The sequence below is a fragment of the Nipponia nippon genome, unplaced genomic scaffold (genome assembly GCF_047370975.1).
Source record: "Nipponia nippon isolate SJK-2023a ecotype South Korea unplaced genomic scaffold, ASM4737097v1 scaffold_16, whole genome shotgun sequence".
Lineage (NCBI taxonomy): Eukaryota > Metazoa > Chordata > Aves > Pelecaniformes > Threskiornithidae > Nipponia > Nipponia nippon.
The window spans coordinates 6,962,408-6,975,462 of NW_028262332.1; the positions used below are offsets into that span (position 1 = coordinate 6,962,408).

A 13,055-nucleotide genomic window follows, 5' to 3' on the forward strand; every position below is an offset into this window, starting at 1 on the left:
AACACGCTCAACGAGCGAGCAGAAAAATAACCAAATGATCTGCCTTTGCATAAATGTGGGTTATTGTAGCAATTATGCAGGCCTTGCAGAAAATGGTCCATTTCCTTGACAGAGAAATAAGATTTACTTTGTGCTCATCTTCCTCTAACAGCATTTATTTGAGCTGCGTCACTTAATCTGATTTTACGTTTGTTTTTCAGCTACAAGAAATGTAAAAAGAGCTTCAGGCTGATGTTTTATATTGCTGCATCTGTTCATGAAAGATTTACACGGGGGAAAAAAAAGGGAAGCACATTTATTCACCTGGGGAAAAAGGTACCTGCTTATAGAGGGTGGGGATCCTTTTGATGTCAGAAGATAAAAACTGACCAGCTGCTACAAGCATTATCGCCTTTAGATTAATGCACTTCTTTCACTGACACTTGGCTATTACCCTACATGAGAAAGGCCGAGAGCAGAATAACTTATTAAGCAATTCCAACGTTTAGAACAACAATGAAGATGAGTGTCATGTTAATAACTGAATTGCATTTATTTTTATCCTAGTTCAGATGATTGGAACATAAGAGTACAGTGCTGCTCCTCACACAGGTCTCTCTAAAGGGAGGCAGAGAACAGGCAACGCTTTTGTTCATCATTAAAAGTTATTATTTTTAAGGACTGACTTCATAACAACTAAGAGACACGCTCTTCAACTCATTTTACAGAGTACTTCTTCCTGCTACTGCCAACATATTTAAATACCTGAGCCTGCCATGCTGCCTAAAGCACAACCACAATCTGCCAAGGGTTTGAACTTTCAGGGAAGGGGCACCAAAGCCCGCTGTCCTTAGACCTATGTCCATCCAGAATGCATTGCAAAACCAGACAGCACGGTTGCATCACGACTTTTTGAGAGCTTAATCCACAAATACTTGAGTAAAAAGAATGTACAGGGACCAAACAGAAAGCAGCGTTAGTATCATCTGAGGTAAATTTGCTGTGGAATTTCCTTTTGCACAAAGAGCTGGGAGGGGAACAAGGCAAACCTGTTACACCAGCACAGGCAGGGAAACCTGTCCACACTGAAAGATAAAAATGCTTAACCAGTTACAGAAAGATAAAGGCCAGAAATACAAGTTTTGTATTATGATGGTACATTACAATCAACCATGCCAAAACCTATAAAAAGTTGTTAAAAATTCATGTGGACAGAGGTTCAAGACAAACACCAAATAAAATTAATTCTGGATATTTCTGGAAGGGGACTTTTTCCTATCTTTGATTATCTTTATTAGTTACCCTGAAACTCTCCAAGACAGGGACTGCCATTTACGTTATTACTTTCAGTTGTACAGTGCCCAAAACAGCAGGGCCTGCAGCTTGGTTGGTCCCTAATTACTAATGTAATTAACTATGATGGGAGCATTAAGAGCCCTTTATGCTGAAGTAGGATGCTGGAAAGCTCAGTAGGTCCCAGCCTCAAAAGAATAATTCAAAATGACACTTAGAAATTATATTATCTATCACTTTGTTACTGAATTTGCACAATCCAAATCTGAAAGACACAGAAGCTGGTGGGAGTTTTCCTTCAGCCACACCGAGACCAAGACCACGCAGATCTGTTCTCTAGATATGGGCCTATTCCTGTAAATTGTCTGTGTTTACCTCTCCTGTTGTTATGATTCAGAACACTCCCAGAGGTAGATCCTAAGCCCAAAGAGAAGCAACTCCCTTTTTAGAAGGCCAAGACTTTGTTTAGGAAACCCCAATCCCACTTGAAAACAGCCAGATTAGCTGCTAAATGATTCAGAAGGTATTTAAAGAAGATGAAGTAAATCCCTAAATCACAGTTCAATCTAAACCCTTTTCTCTGGGTTTGTTTACTCATGCAAAGCAAAAAAAATCAGAACTTTTCAGAGCACGTACAAGCATTTCTAGCTTCCAGGATACAAGAGGAAGAGGACCCACCTTTCCCCCCCAAAGTTATCACCCTTGCAGCTGCTTCCCTTTTAGTTTTATAATTCTACCCAGATCATCCACATCCAAGAAAAGGAACGTGGATGTTGCTTGTAACCTCTCATACACTGGGACCGAAACGGCACCGGGAAAGGAAGAGGACACACCTTTCCCTAAGGCCACCACAGCTGTTTCCTCTCTGCTGTTACAGCACTACACAGATCATTCAGCCACACAGCAGGGGGCCCCTGGTGCTCTTTAAATGCCCTATCAGGGTTTTAGAGGGGGCTAATTAAGGCCTGATTAACACCTGATAAACCTTAATGGCCATGACCAGCCTCACCTGTGGCCTCCACCCACACCCTCTGCCCATGGACTCAGGAGCGGCAGTTAAGCTTTGGCCTGAGGGTTCAGTCTCTGAGCGATGTTGCAGGGGTCTCCAGCTCAGCCACAGCGATGGCTATAGACCCTGTTGATGTGGAGCCTGGCTCACATCTGGCTGATCTCAGGCCTGCCTCATCCCTGTGGACCTGTCCAGCCATCACTAGATTGTGTCTGACCTTGGCTACCATCACCTGAACTGTGGATTGAGTTCTCAGCTCAGCCTTGTCCTGTCGCATTGCCATGAGCTGGCCTGATGACCCGGACTCTCAGCTGCCATCCCTGGGCCTGCCCTGCTCGCCTTGCCTGGGGACGGCGGGACTGGACCCTGAATGGTGAGATGGTGAGGCTCCTGCCCTGCTGGCTGTGTTATGCTCATCTACCGACTCCATGTCCAGCCCTTGCTACCCCACGACGCGCCTGTACCTCAGCTCATGGAGTACGTTAACAAATTGACACTTAATCTGCTTCGCTCTGTATGGAGGTGTACCTGCAGGCCGCCCCCGTGCCAAGATTTTCCTGCCACTGCTGATGCCTTCCACCCAATCTCAATACTTGCCCATGATAAGCTTAAAGAAAAAAAATCAGTGAAGGGTTCTAATTAGATATTTGGGTACATGTGAAAATACAATGAAGGAGTAAAGGAAAAAGATATCCAGGCTAAATATGTTTAACCACAGCTGAGAATAACTGTACTTGCTAGGAACAGCACATTTAGAGCAAGGCGAATCTTGTCTGGAAGCTACAGTAAAACATATCAATATAACGATGAGAGTTGCTGTTATAGCATATTCATTACAGCCAGCAGCCAGTTTGCATATTGATAGGCATGTAAATTTAAGTATAGACATCATTTAACATACAAATTCTTCGAAAAATGCATAGCCATAGTAAACATTATAAATTCTAACTTTGAGATTATTTAGGCTAGGTAAGTGGGGAACTTACTACAATATCCTAATAGTTGGTGGAGAGTTACATGAACAAAATAAAGATCTTCAGACAGTTTCTAGTCTGTGGCATAGAAATCCCTGATTGCTCTTAGGAAGCATCTTCAGACTAAGAGAGGCTCTTCAGCTGAACCAATCCCCAGAATTATAGGGGAAAACCTCATGCTATTTGACCACTGAAGCAGTCAGATTGTGCCTGATACTTAGTGGAGCAAGGCATGAAAGCCTGCACTGCAGCTGTCGCTGCAAGCAACTATTTCTCAGGAATCAAAAGTCTCTAGCTTTCCCAGGTGGTCCGTGCACAGAAATTATAATAATTACAACATTAAAAGTATTAATTCCAAGAAAATATCTGGACCAGAGTTATCTTTCCAGGATAAATTATCTGATGTTTGTAGTTACGTAGGCTTCTTGCAATCTGTGGGGTGTAGCTACGCGCACTACAAGGCCTGATGCTGACAGGACATCTAGTGGCACGTACAAGTCACTGCCCAGAGAAAGAATCCTACTAGAAAACCACAAGATTGGTTTTTTCGTAGTTCCAGATATTTTCTGGTACCTGTCCAGGTTTCTTTGGCTGATGGTGAGATTTCTGTGTTTATTTTATTACCTAAGAGTATAAAAGAAGAAGGGGGAAATTAAAGTGTAAGAGGTAATGGGTAATGTACAGTAACATCTGAATCACCTCTGTACAAAGATGTGACATTCTACATAATCTTGCTAATATAAAGGTCGAGACTATTGATTTTTCTCTGCCTATTTGCTCTTGCTTGCATTTTACTACTCACCTGGTCCAATCTAGTTGTTTATCTGGCTCTAGATGAAGAAACTTGCAAGCTGTCACTCCATACGCTGAAAGGGAAAATCAGAATGTTTGGGTTCCAAGATCTGACAGGACAGGACTCCACACTGAAGAACTACATTTATTGATACTGATGGCTTCCTGTAAGGAAGATAAATTGCACAGTCTTTCAAAAATTTTTTTAGCACTGTGTTAACCTAAAAGCCATTTTAATTGCTGCTATTCATGTTCATTTTGCTTCTTGTGTTACTCTCAGTTTGAGCAACAAAGAAGCCACTGAAGTCAGGCCCAATCTGCTTGTCGTTTCATTTTTCAGTGGGACTACAGCTACCAGTTTCAACGAGTTCAATAGCTGCAAAACTATTCCAGTAAGGAAGCAGAAAGCCCTTTGTTTTGTTACATAGTTTTTTGTGATATTTAAAATTAATACTCGAAACCCAGCTTTAAACAGAAAGGCAGTTTTTCAGTTGTTTGGACTACCTGATGCTCAGACATCTGTCTTGCTACAGCTCCCAGGAAGAAGCTGAAACTTGCTGGCGGACCCACGGCTGTAGCTGGAAGCGACAACCCCAAACCTCCCTGGGAACTGGCTGAGGACTGTGGCGGGAAGATCTCCGGCCTTCTCCCGGGGGGCAGAGCAGCTCTGTGGCGCCTCGCCCCAACCAGGGCCTTGCTGAGCACCTCCACACAGGATGTTCTCGGCAAGGCTCAGGGGTTGCCTTTGACCGGTGTTCCCCTGTGAGAGCAGCGAGGGCCATCAGCAAGGAGGGAGCTGCCTCACGGCCCTGACCACCGCCATGGCCCTTACCGATGGGCCCGGGCCAACCCGGGGACACTCTGGGGGGCAGCGTCCGGGCGGTGGGCAGCCCAGAGGGGCCCTAGAGGGAGAGAAAAGGGCTGGGAAGCCACAAAACCCCGCTGACAGGGGACAAACCCCGCTGACAGGAGAGACCCGGCGGTGACAGGGGTGAGGGACGGCCCCGCCCCGCCGCGGTCACGTGCCGCCACCGCCCCTTGACCCCGGAAGTAGCGCGGGAAGAGGATGCTGATGCTGGAATAAACATGGCGGCCCGCGGCGCTGGGGCTGTGCTATCGCGGGCCGCGGTTGTGCTGGGGCTGGTGCTGCTCTGGACGGGCCCGGCTGGTGCCCGCGTCCATCACCTCACCCTCAAAGTAAGGTCTGCGCCGCCCCCGTCCCTGCAGGCTCGCCCCCCCCCCCCCCCCCGGCGGCGTTGGGCTCCCTCCGGGTCGCCTGAGAGGAGTGGCGGGGCCGGCCTGGCCCTGCCCGCCTCCCGCGGTCCGGGGCTTTTCTGTTCTCCCCGCGCCTCCAGCTTTGTCCCGCTGCCTTCCCCCGGCATTTCTCCCTCTTTGCTGCTTTCTGGGCTCTCTCTCTGCTCCTCGGTCTGCTCGGGCCCTGCTGTGTTCTGCTTTTCCCGTTATTTCTCCCTGCATCCCCTTAGCTCCATCCTTGCCTTTTTGGCCGCCTGTTTCTTAGTCTGGGGAAAGCGTGTGAAGGAGCCTCAGAACTGCAGTGGTTTGAAGGTCCAAAATTTTCACATCCTCTTAAAAGCGAGGTGGAAAGCTGTGTGTGATGAGCGAGGACTGAACATGGGATGTGGGGAGGTTTCCGGAGGGAATTTGGGGATGGTTTTTCTTTTAATCTGTGGTCTGTAGTAGCTTTCCTGTCTTCTTTGTGGGTCGCTCGACTCTAAAAGGCTGTGTGGCTGTCTTATTGGCCTTCCATCTGTAGTTTCTTAGCGCTAATCAAGCTATCAGTAGAGGCAAAAGAAGATACTCATGCTGACAGTTCTCTATTTCATTTTAATAGAGTTCTGGTTGTGCTTTGAGAGAGTGTTGTGTCGTCCTGTGCCTATATTTGAGGAAAAACTAGTTATTCAGGCTGGTTGATGGGAAGTGGTGCAGGTCGTGGCGATGACCTGCAGCTCCAGAGTCATGCTGTCTGTTGTGTTTTAAATGAGAAGCTGTGCAGTGGTTATGTGATACCAGAACTGTGCGCTTGGGGTGATGCTTTTTAAGGGCTTCTGTATAGTTCATGAAGCGCTCTGTATATCTTCGGAATGCGATTGTTAATTTTGTTCTTGCTGTCAACAACATGTAATATTTTGCCAATAGAAACATTGGAAGAAGTTAAAAAGGTGGTATATGACCAGGGCCAGGATTACTCCGTTCTTGTAGCAGTTTAGGGAGAGTGCCAAAACTTTGCAGGAGCTCCCCTTCAGCCTGTAGGATAGAGTGAATGCCAGGGGGACATTCATGACTTATTCGTAGGGGGTTTTCCAGGCTATGTAGTTGTCTAATGTGCAACCACATGCATATTTTTCTGCTTCAGAAAAAGTAAACTTTTCTCTGAAGCAATAAATTAGGAGGTTTGTGCTAGTTACATTATTGTTTTGAGGAATTTGTGGCCAACAGTTGAGTGCTGGAAGAATTTCTCCTGGGGTGATACTTTTCCCTTAGATAGAAAACTTTCAAACTGGCCTCAAGCAAATGTTCTCAGCAGCAAACATTACCGTTTCTAGTTCCTACTAGGGTCTCTTAACTACTTGGATCAATTACTATGCTGTGGTTGCTGATTTTTGCAATCAAAGTGGGGTATGGTTTTACTTTTGTAGGTATTTTGTGTGAGTTGCAACACTGCCCTATGGAGCACTGTGGAAAGTAGAAGAGCGTTAATGCCTTTGTCCGCTTCCTGTATAAACACGAGCTTTACTGTTAGAGCACGGTCTCTCCCTTTCTGCTTCTGCTGCCGCTTTACAGCATTTATGTGAACGTCAGGCTCCAACAACTGTACCCTTTCACAGAGAAATCTCCCTTCTAGTGTTCTTGCTGTTGGCTCCTGGCTTGTAAGTGTGCTTTGATGCTGTGCCAAGCTAAAGGCCGCAGCTTTGTGTGAGTGTTTGCTATTAGGTTTCCTCAAACAAGCTGTTATTGCTTGACTTAGAATAGCCTCATTCTTGTATCTTGTAATTAGTGTGCTAAGGTGAAGCTTTTTTTGTTGTCAGAAAAACAAGCCACCGTCTGAGTGGTTTCCTGTTCTGAAAATAACTTTTTATCTTTATAAAAACATACAAAATGATTTATTTCTTCTGAGTTAGGAAAATTATTTGAATCTTGCTATTAGACTAACCTTGTCAAAGGAAACTCTCTTCCTTAGTAGCAATTGTTATCAGCTTCATTAGTTTAATGAGCTGTGTTAATAAACAAACAAAAGCACCACAAAAAAAAACCTACAAAAAGTGAAGTTATAAAGACTGGAAGCAATTTTCAGAGGTTTCCAGAAGTAGTTGGAATGTTTCTCTTGATTTAAAATAAGTTGTTGGTTTTTTTTTTTTTGTCTTAACAGTTGAATGGTGTAATATTGAAGCCTTATGTTTTGCGTGATGCAATGGCAAACTGTCTCGGAGATTGAGGAAGTTAGGTTTAATGCTAGTGAATACCTGAATGTACCAGTTTGTAGTGATTTATCAAGAGGAACCATCCAGCTGACAATGCTGTGTAGCAGCTGTGGTGTTAGTTTCTGATTAGAGTGAATTCTCTTTGCAATTATTTAGCTTCCAAAAGGGAAGTAAGACCTCTCCTGTTTTATGATATTGTCAAGATTGCAGTTTCATGTTCCAAATTATTATTTGGAAGATGTTACTTTTCAGTGGTTGTTTGTAAATACTTGTGGCCTTTTAATGTTGGTAGGCCTCAAGCTCCAATTGCTCAAGTAGAAAACACCTTTCACATAATTTATGTAAGACTAAATGAATTAAGTCTATTAGTCTCACACACTGATACCATGATCCCAATTAGATTTTGGGTAAAATGTTAATCTTTTTCTGCTCATTCTGGGCTACAGGATCTTGGATACCACTTTCCTGTAATCTTATTCATATGTTGCAGGATCAATTTTTATCCTAAAGGGGTAGAAGAAGTGGGGAAGATTTTTATGGAAATAAGCTGAGAACATACTGTATTGGTCTGATTGTAACCTGGTAGTGATGAGTCCCAGATCACCCCTTCTCAAAGGGGCAGACTTAAGCACTCTATGTAAACTAAAATAATGTGTATGCTAACAACTCAGATGCTTAAGTATTCACTTGTATGGGTTCAGATCTTTGTTGTAAACTTACAATTGAATATTTCTGCAGTCAGCGGTTGAGTGATTATAAATAAAAGTCAGATTCTTCCAACCTGTTAAACCTCCTGTGAGAGGTGAGACAGTTATTAGTAAGCCGCTGTCTTTAAGCTGTCGATGTGTGGAACAGCTCTTGGAGGGCGTGCTGTTGCTTGGTGGCAACTGGTAACAGTGTGTGTGGGATCATGTAAAGCTGAAGGATTTGTGAACTAAATCTGTAAACTCTAAGCACTCAAAGCTGAGATAAAACCAGGGAGGAAAGTGTGTGTGTTGTATATTAATTATCTTTTATTGGTGGGGAGCAGTAAACTGGCAGAGTAGACAAACTTAAATTGAACTGAATAGCTTTTGCAAGTACTCTGACTTAAGCAGCTGTCTCTGGTCATGTTTATAAGGTGCAAAACACCCTGTGGCTGGATGACCCTGTATCCCCCCCTCCTGTTCCCTTCTACCTAATCACGCAGACAAATGCTTATCTGTCCAGATGTGGTTAAATACGTATGATGTGCTACGTAAAGAGCTAGTATTAATATTCTGTTCTGACTGGGAAATTATATCAAAAGCAGTGTTAAATGAACCAGATGGGCTCTTGTTTCAAGCACGTTAAGTGACCTAGAACCCAAAGACAGCACAGCTATAATACTCTGTTGAACAAAGCATCTGCTGTGTGCCATGTGTCACTAACTTTTTTTTTCCTCTTCTGAGCATTAAGGGAACCATCTGGTTATTTGCCAGGTTAACTTGATTCTGTTAGGGCGATCTTATTACAGCTATATTACAGGTTAGCTGTGTCAGGAGTAGTGTCCTGCTATTACAGTGAGTCCTATTTATGTGTCAGGAATGTTTTATGCAGAGAAGTCAAAATTAATACTGGGAGCAAAGGAAGAGAGAGAACTTACTGTACTTCTACAGTTCTTAGCTCGGTCTTCCAGTACCTTGCCCAGAACGCTTTGTTTGCCTTTAGCAGCTGAATTCTCTGCTTAGAGTATTCTGCAATCTGATTATCTTTCCTAGAAGAAACAATTTTCTTATTTTCAGTGACAACTTGTAAAAGTGCTTTAAATCAATTTTGAACTTGCTTTTTAATTTTTGTTGCTCTGTTTCTGCTTTTCTTCCAATTAATGATCGAGTAGGTTTGAGGCTCCAACTGCATGCCTGTTTATTGACTTATGAATGCAAAGTAACAGGGATATGACATTTCCTCACCTGATGTGGCAACTGTGTGTAATGTTTACTACTTTTCATGTGAGGTCCTTCATGACCTTCTTATTTAAAAAAAAAAAAAATGCTCACTGTACTTGAACCTTTATCAGCTGAGCAAGGCATGGAAAGGGATCAATTTCTACACTTTCCTTGCCAGACTGAAGTGGAGTAAATTATTCTGCAGCTAAGACAGGGAGCAGAGGAGGGGATTGCAATTTTCCTGTTAGAGAAACTGACCCAAGTAATTCTGTTTGAACACACATATACAGTTTTTGGTATTTATCCTACTTATAAGATGCAAGGCCTTGCTAAAAATCATTTGGAGGAATGGGGCTACATAAGAAATTTTCTCATCTACACTGTACACATAGTTTTCCAGTGTGTTAGGTGTTTGACTGCCCAAACATTGACCCTGCCTAATGTAGAAGATCTGATGGGATGGCAATACCCTGTGATAGTTGTGAAACACCTGGCCAAAACCCAGCTCTCGGTTAGGTGACATCACTATAGTCAACTAATTCCTCTTCAGTCTGTTGCAATGACAGCAGCTAGTGTTCAAACAATAGTTGTCTTGATTTGTCTACAGTCTTTTTTTTGGTAGCAATATTTTTGTTTAATCATTGCCAGATATTTAATTTCTTCCAAACTTTTTTCTTGCATATTTCTCAGTAGTATAGCCAGGTAATTAGCAAAGACACATTTATTTAAAGTTCTTACTGTTCAAGTTATTGGAAGAGTTGGTTGATTCCAGTGAAATAATTGGTTATATCTGAAGGTATCCTAAAGAAATTTTCTCTTGGTATGATCAGGTAGATGTTTTGCATGAATAGTTAAGTGTCAATCTCTGTCACCCTGCTTCTTCTTTGCTGCTGCAGATGACTATATGTGATTTGTAAACTTACTTTCCTTTCTTACAGGATGATGTGAGGCAGAAAGTGCACCTGAATACCTTTGGCTTCTTCAAGGATGGTTTCATGAAAGTCAATGTCGGCAACCTTTCATTGAAGCCCCCTGTGGGCTCTGATGACAAGGGCAGCTTATCAGTAAGTTGAGTTCAATGACTGTATTAAGCTTCCCGTTAAATTGCCCTTCCACTGGATGCCTTACCTTGTTTGAGGAGTCGGATCCTGACTGGTGGTGCTGTTGGCTTTGCTCCCCACTGCGAGCAATTTATGACGATATATATATATTGTGAGACTTATCCTTGAGCACTATACATTCTGCTTTAACAATAAACTTTAACTTACCGGATCCTCTACTGAACTCGATGCGTGCATATACAACCTATATTGAACATAGGCTTCCTAAGCAGTCCTCTGATGTGAGATTTTCACATTGTTGTCCTGTTGCATTGCAATGTGTCTTGTAATCATGATATCAGTAGGTTTCCAGAACAGTGACCGTCTTATTTTTAGAGGACTCTAACATTACATGTTATATAGTACATTATATGAGTAATTTTAATAGAGAGACTGAAACACTAGGGTAGAAAACAGACCTGTGTTCTTATTCTTCTGCACAGTTTGACCTCTTTATTACTAAAAGTATTAAATGTTTTCCTCAAGGAAAAACATCTGGAAAAATTCTGAAATAAGTTAAAAGGTTCAGGGACAGAAGGTACTCTAGTTTGAGTTTGAATCAGTATATATTTTATTCTTGGTGGATATGGATGAACCAGCAAGCTTATTAGATTTGAATAATTTTTTTCTGTCTAATTAGGTAATGAGAAAAATACCTGGATTTTGCCTTAAATGTTTAATTTATTTAGAGAGCAGTGTCTTTGACTCTTTCAGTGGTGGTTTGACTTCTGATACTAGGGGAACCTGAGCTGTTTTAATTTGACAGATTCTTCTCAATTGTTTCATAGGTGGGGTTCAGTTTGGATCGAACAAGGAATGATGGGTTCTCCACTTACCTGGTAAGAATGAGATGTGACCTTACTTTTCTAAGCTAGGGGCATCTCATAGTCTACCTCACTCCAGGAATGGTTGGAAGAAATTAAAAAAAAAGGGGGGGGGCCTTTAGACATGGGCAGTTTTTAAGGGTAATTCAATTTTACAACTTTCTAGACTAAGAATGGTAACCTCTACCTGAGGGGGGGGAACATGTCCCATTTCTTATCGACAGGAGGGCACTTCAAAGATATTTTGCTTATATTACCAGGATGAAGAAGTAGATTACTGTATCTTGAAAAAGAAACCAGAGCGAGATGTCTCTGTTGTCATCTTACTTCTGGACTTCAAAACTGAAGTGTGAGTAAACAGTGTACACTACGTTTTAAAGTTATTTCTCTAGTTGAAGCTAAGGTAACACTTGTGAAATTTCTTTAAGGGCTTGGAAAACTGCTGTGCACGTAGTTTATTTCTTAATGGGTTACATGAGAGTTGAGGGGAGGTGAGAGTGAAAGAAAAATTTTCAGTATAAAATGGTCTAAGAATTCTTGCTGTATGTTGGAGGACATAGGGCAGAAGAGTCATACCTTAATTGTGCTGCAGGCATGAACTTGAATTCTTGGGTCACTTCTGCAGCTCTTGCACTGAATACGCTGTTTTATTGTTTGTCTTGCTTTCTTTTGGAAGAACAACTGTAACTGTTTGTGTGGAAACATGATTTCTAATGAGACTCTGGTTACCAAAACTGAATAAACTTTTTGTTCAGCTGCTCTTGTATTTGATATAAACATATAGTGTGACTTCTCCCAGAGCCATCAGTTCAATGCCAGGCTGCTGTAAGTCATGATCTGGTGCTTGCCTGTTCTCTGTGGTAAAAAAAAAAGGTCAGAACAAGTTGATTTTCCTTTATTGAGTATATGTAGGCTATGACAGCCTCTTTATGAATGTTGATTGACTTTAGTTTTGCATAAAAACTCTTTTGTTTATTTAGCGTGAAAGTACGGTTCTCTGCAGAAGCTGCTTCTTTGTTACCTAAAATTTCATTCATGTCTGAGGAAAATGTTACTGCCTTAAGTACCAAGCCGCAAAAAACCTCTGAACAGAGCAGTGATTCTGGTAAAAATCCTACAAAGACCAATGAAAATGCAGACAGCAAAGGTAAGCCTGCTAAAGCTGACCTGTGTGCGCTCTCACGGCTGGTTCCTTGTTGATGTGCATTCAGCGGTGTGTTGTGGTTACATGCTGGGTTCCCCTGGGGCTAGAACTTGACAGAAGTCTTGTGTAAACCAGTGCATAGAGCTTCCTTTTGGGCTAGAGTCTCTCCTGCTCAGTGATTTGTGTTAACCAGTTCTGTTGATCCAGCAGAGACCTAATGTGATTGTTGGAGACCTACAGTACCTGTGAGGAGGGGCTGAGGTACTTGGTTGTCTCTTGTCTGGCAAAAAGAAGGCTAAGGTGGAATTTGGTAGCCACCAACAGCTAGTTGAAGGACAGTTAGAAGGACAATGATGCCAAGCTATTTTTAATAGTGTCACACAATGCAACCTGTGGCTGATCCCCCTTATTAAGTCTCAGGTGTCTCAGACTGGATGCTGGGAGGGAAAATAAGACTTTCCTAGGTAGGTATTCCAGCATGGTAGCACATCATTTGTGGAAGTTGTAGAACCTCCATCCTTTGAAGTTTTAAACACTTCACTAAACAAAGCCAGGGCCAATGTGATACAGTATTGACGCTAGGCATGCTTTGA

At 42.5% G+C, this 13,055-nt stretch overlaps 2 protein-coding genes across 4 annotated transcripts in view; one reads left to right on the forward strand and one right to left on the reverse strand.

The window, feature by feature from the left end:
* FNBP1 (formin binding protein 1) overlaps nucleotides 1-5,042 on the reverse strand; it is a 109,249-nt gene extending 104,207 nt beyond the window's left edge. The window contains exons 1-2 of one of the 2 annotated variants that reach the window (XM_087752500.1): nucleotides 4,552-5,042; nucleotides 4,058-4,121 (exon numbers count right to left, since the gene is read on the reverse strand). The gene's annotated coding sequence lies outside the window, so the exon portion shown is untranslated. Of the gene's footprint in view, nucleotides 1-4,057; nucleotides 4,213-4,551 lie in introns of both variants that reach the window. The other variant, XM_087752499.1, reaches the window with a different exon arrangement.
* A 47-nt stretch (nucleotides 5,043-5,089) lies between these two features.
* Nucleotides 5,090-13,055, forward strand: part of GPR107 (G protein-coupled receptor 107) — a 40,156-nt gene continuing 32,190 nt past the window's right edge. For both annotated transcript variants that reach the window (XM_087752509.1, XM_087752510.1), the window contains exons 1-5: nucleotides 5,090-5,244; nucleotides 10,333-10,458; nucleotides 11,283-11,333; nucleotides 11,579-11,667; nucleotides 12,299-12,465. In XM_087752509.1, the coding sequence (XP_087608635.1) occupies nucleotides 5,134-5,244; nucleotides 10,333-10,458; nucleotides 11,283-11,333; nucleotides 11,579-11,667; nucleotides 12,299-12,465 (544 nt within the window). In that variant the 5' untranslated portion in view covers nucleotides 5,090-5,133. The remainder of the gene's footprint in view (nucleotides 5,245-10,332; nucleotides 10,459-11,282; nucleotides 11,334-11,578; nucleotides 11,668-12,298; nucleotides 12,466-13,055) is intronic.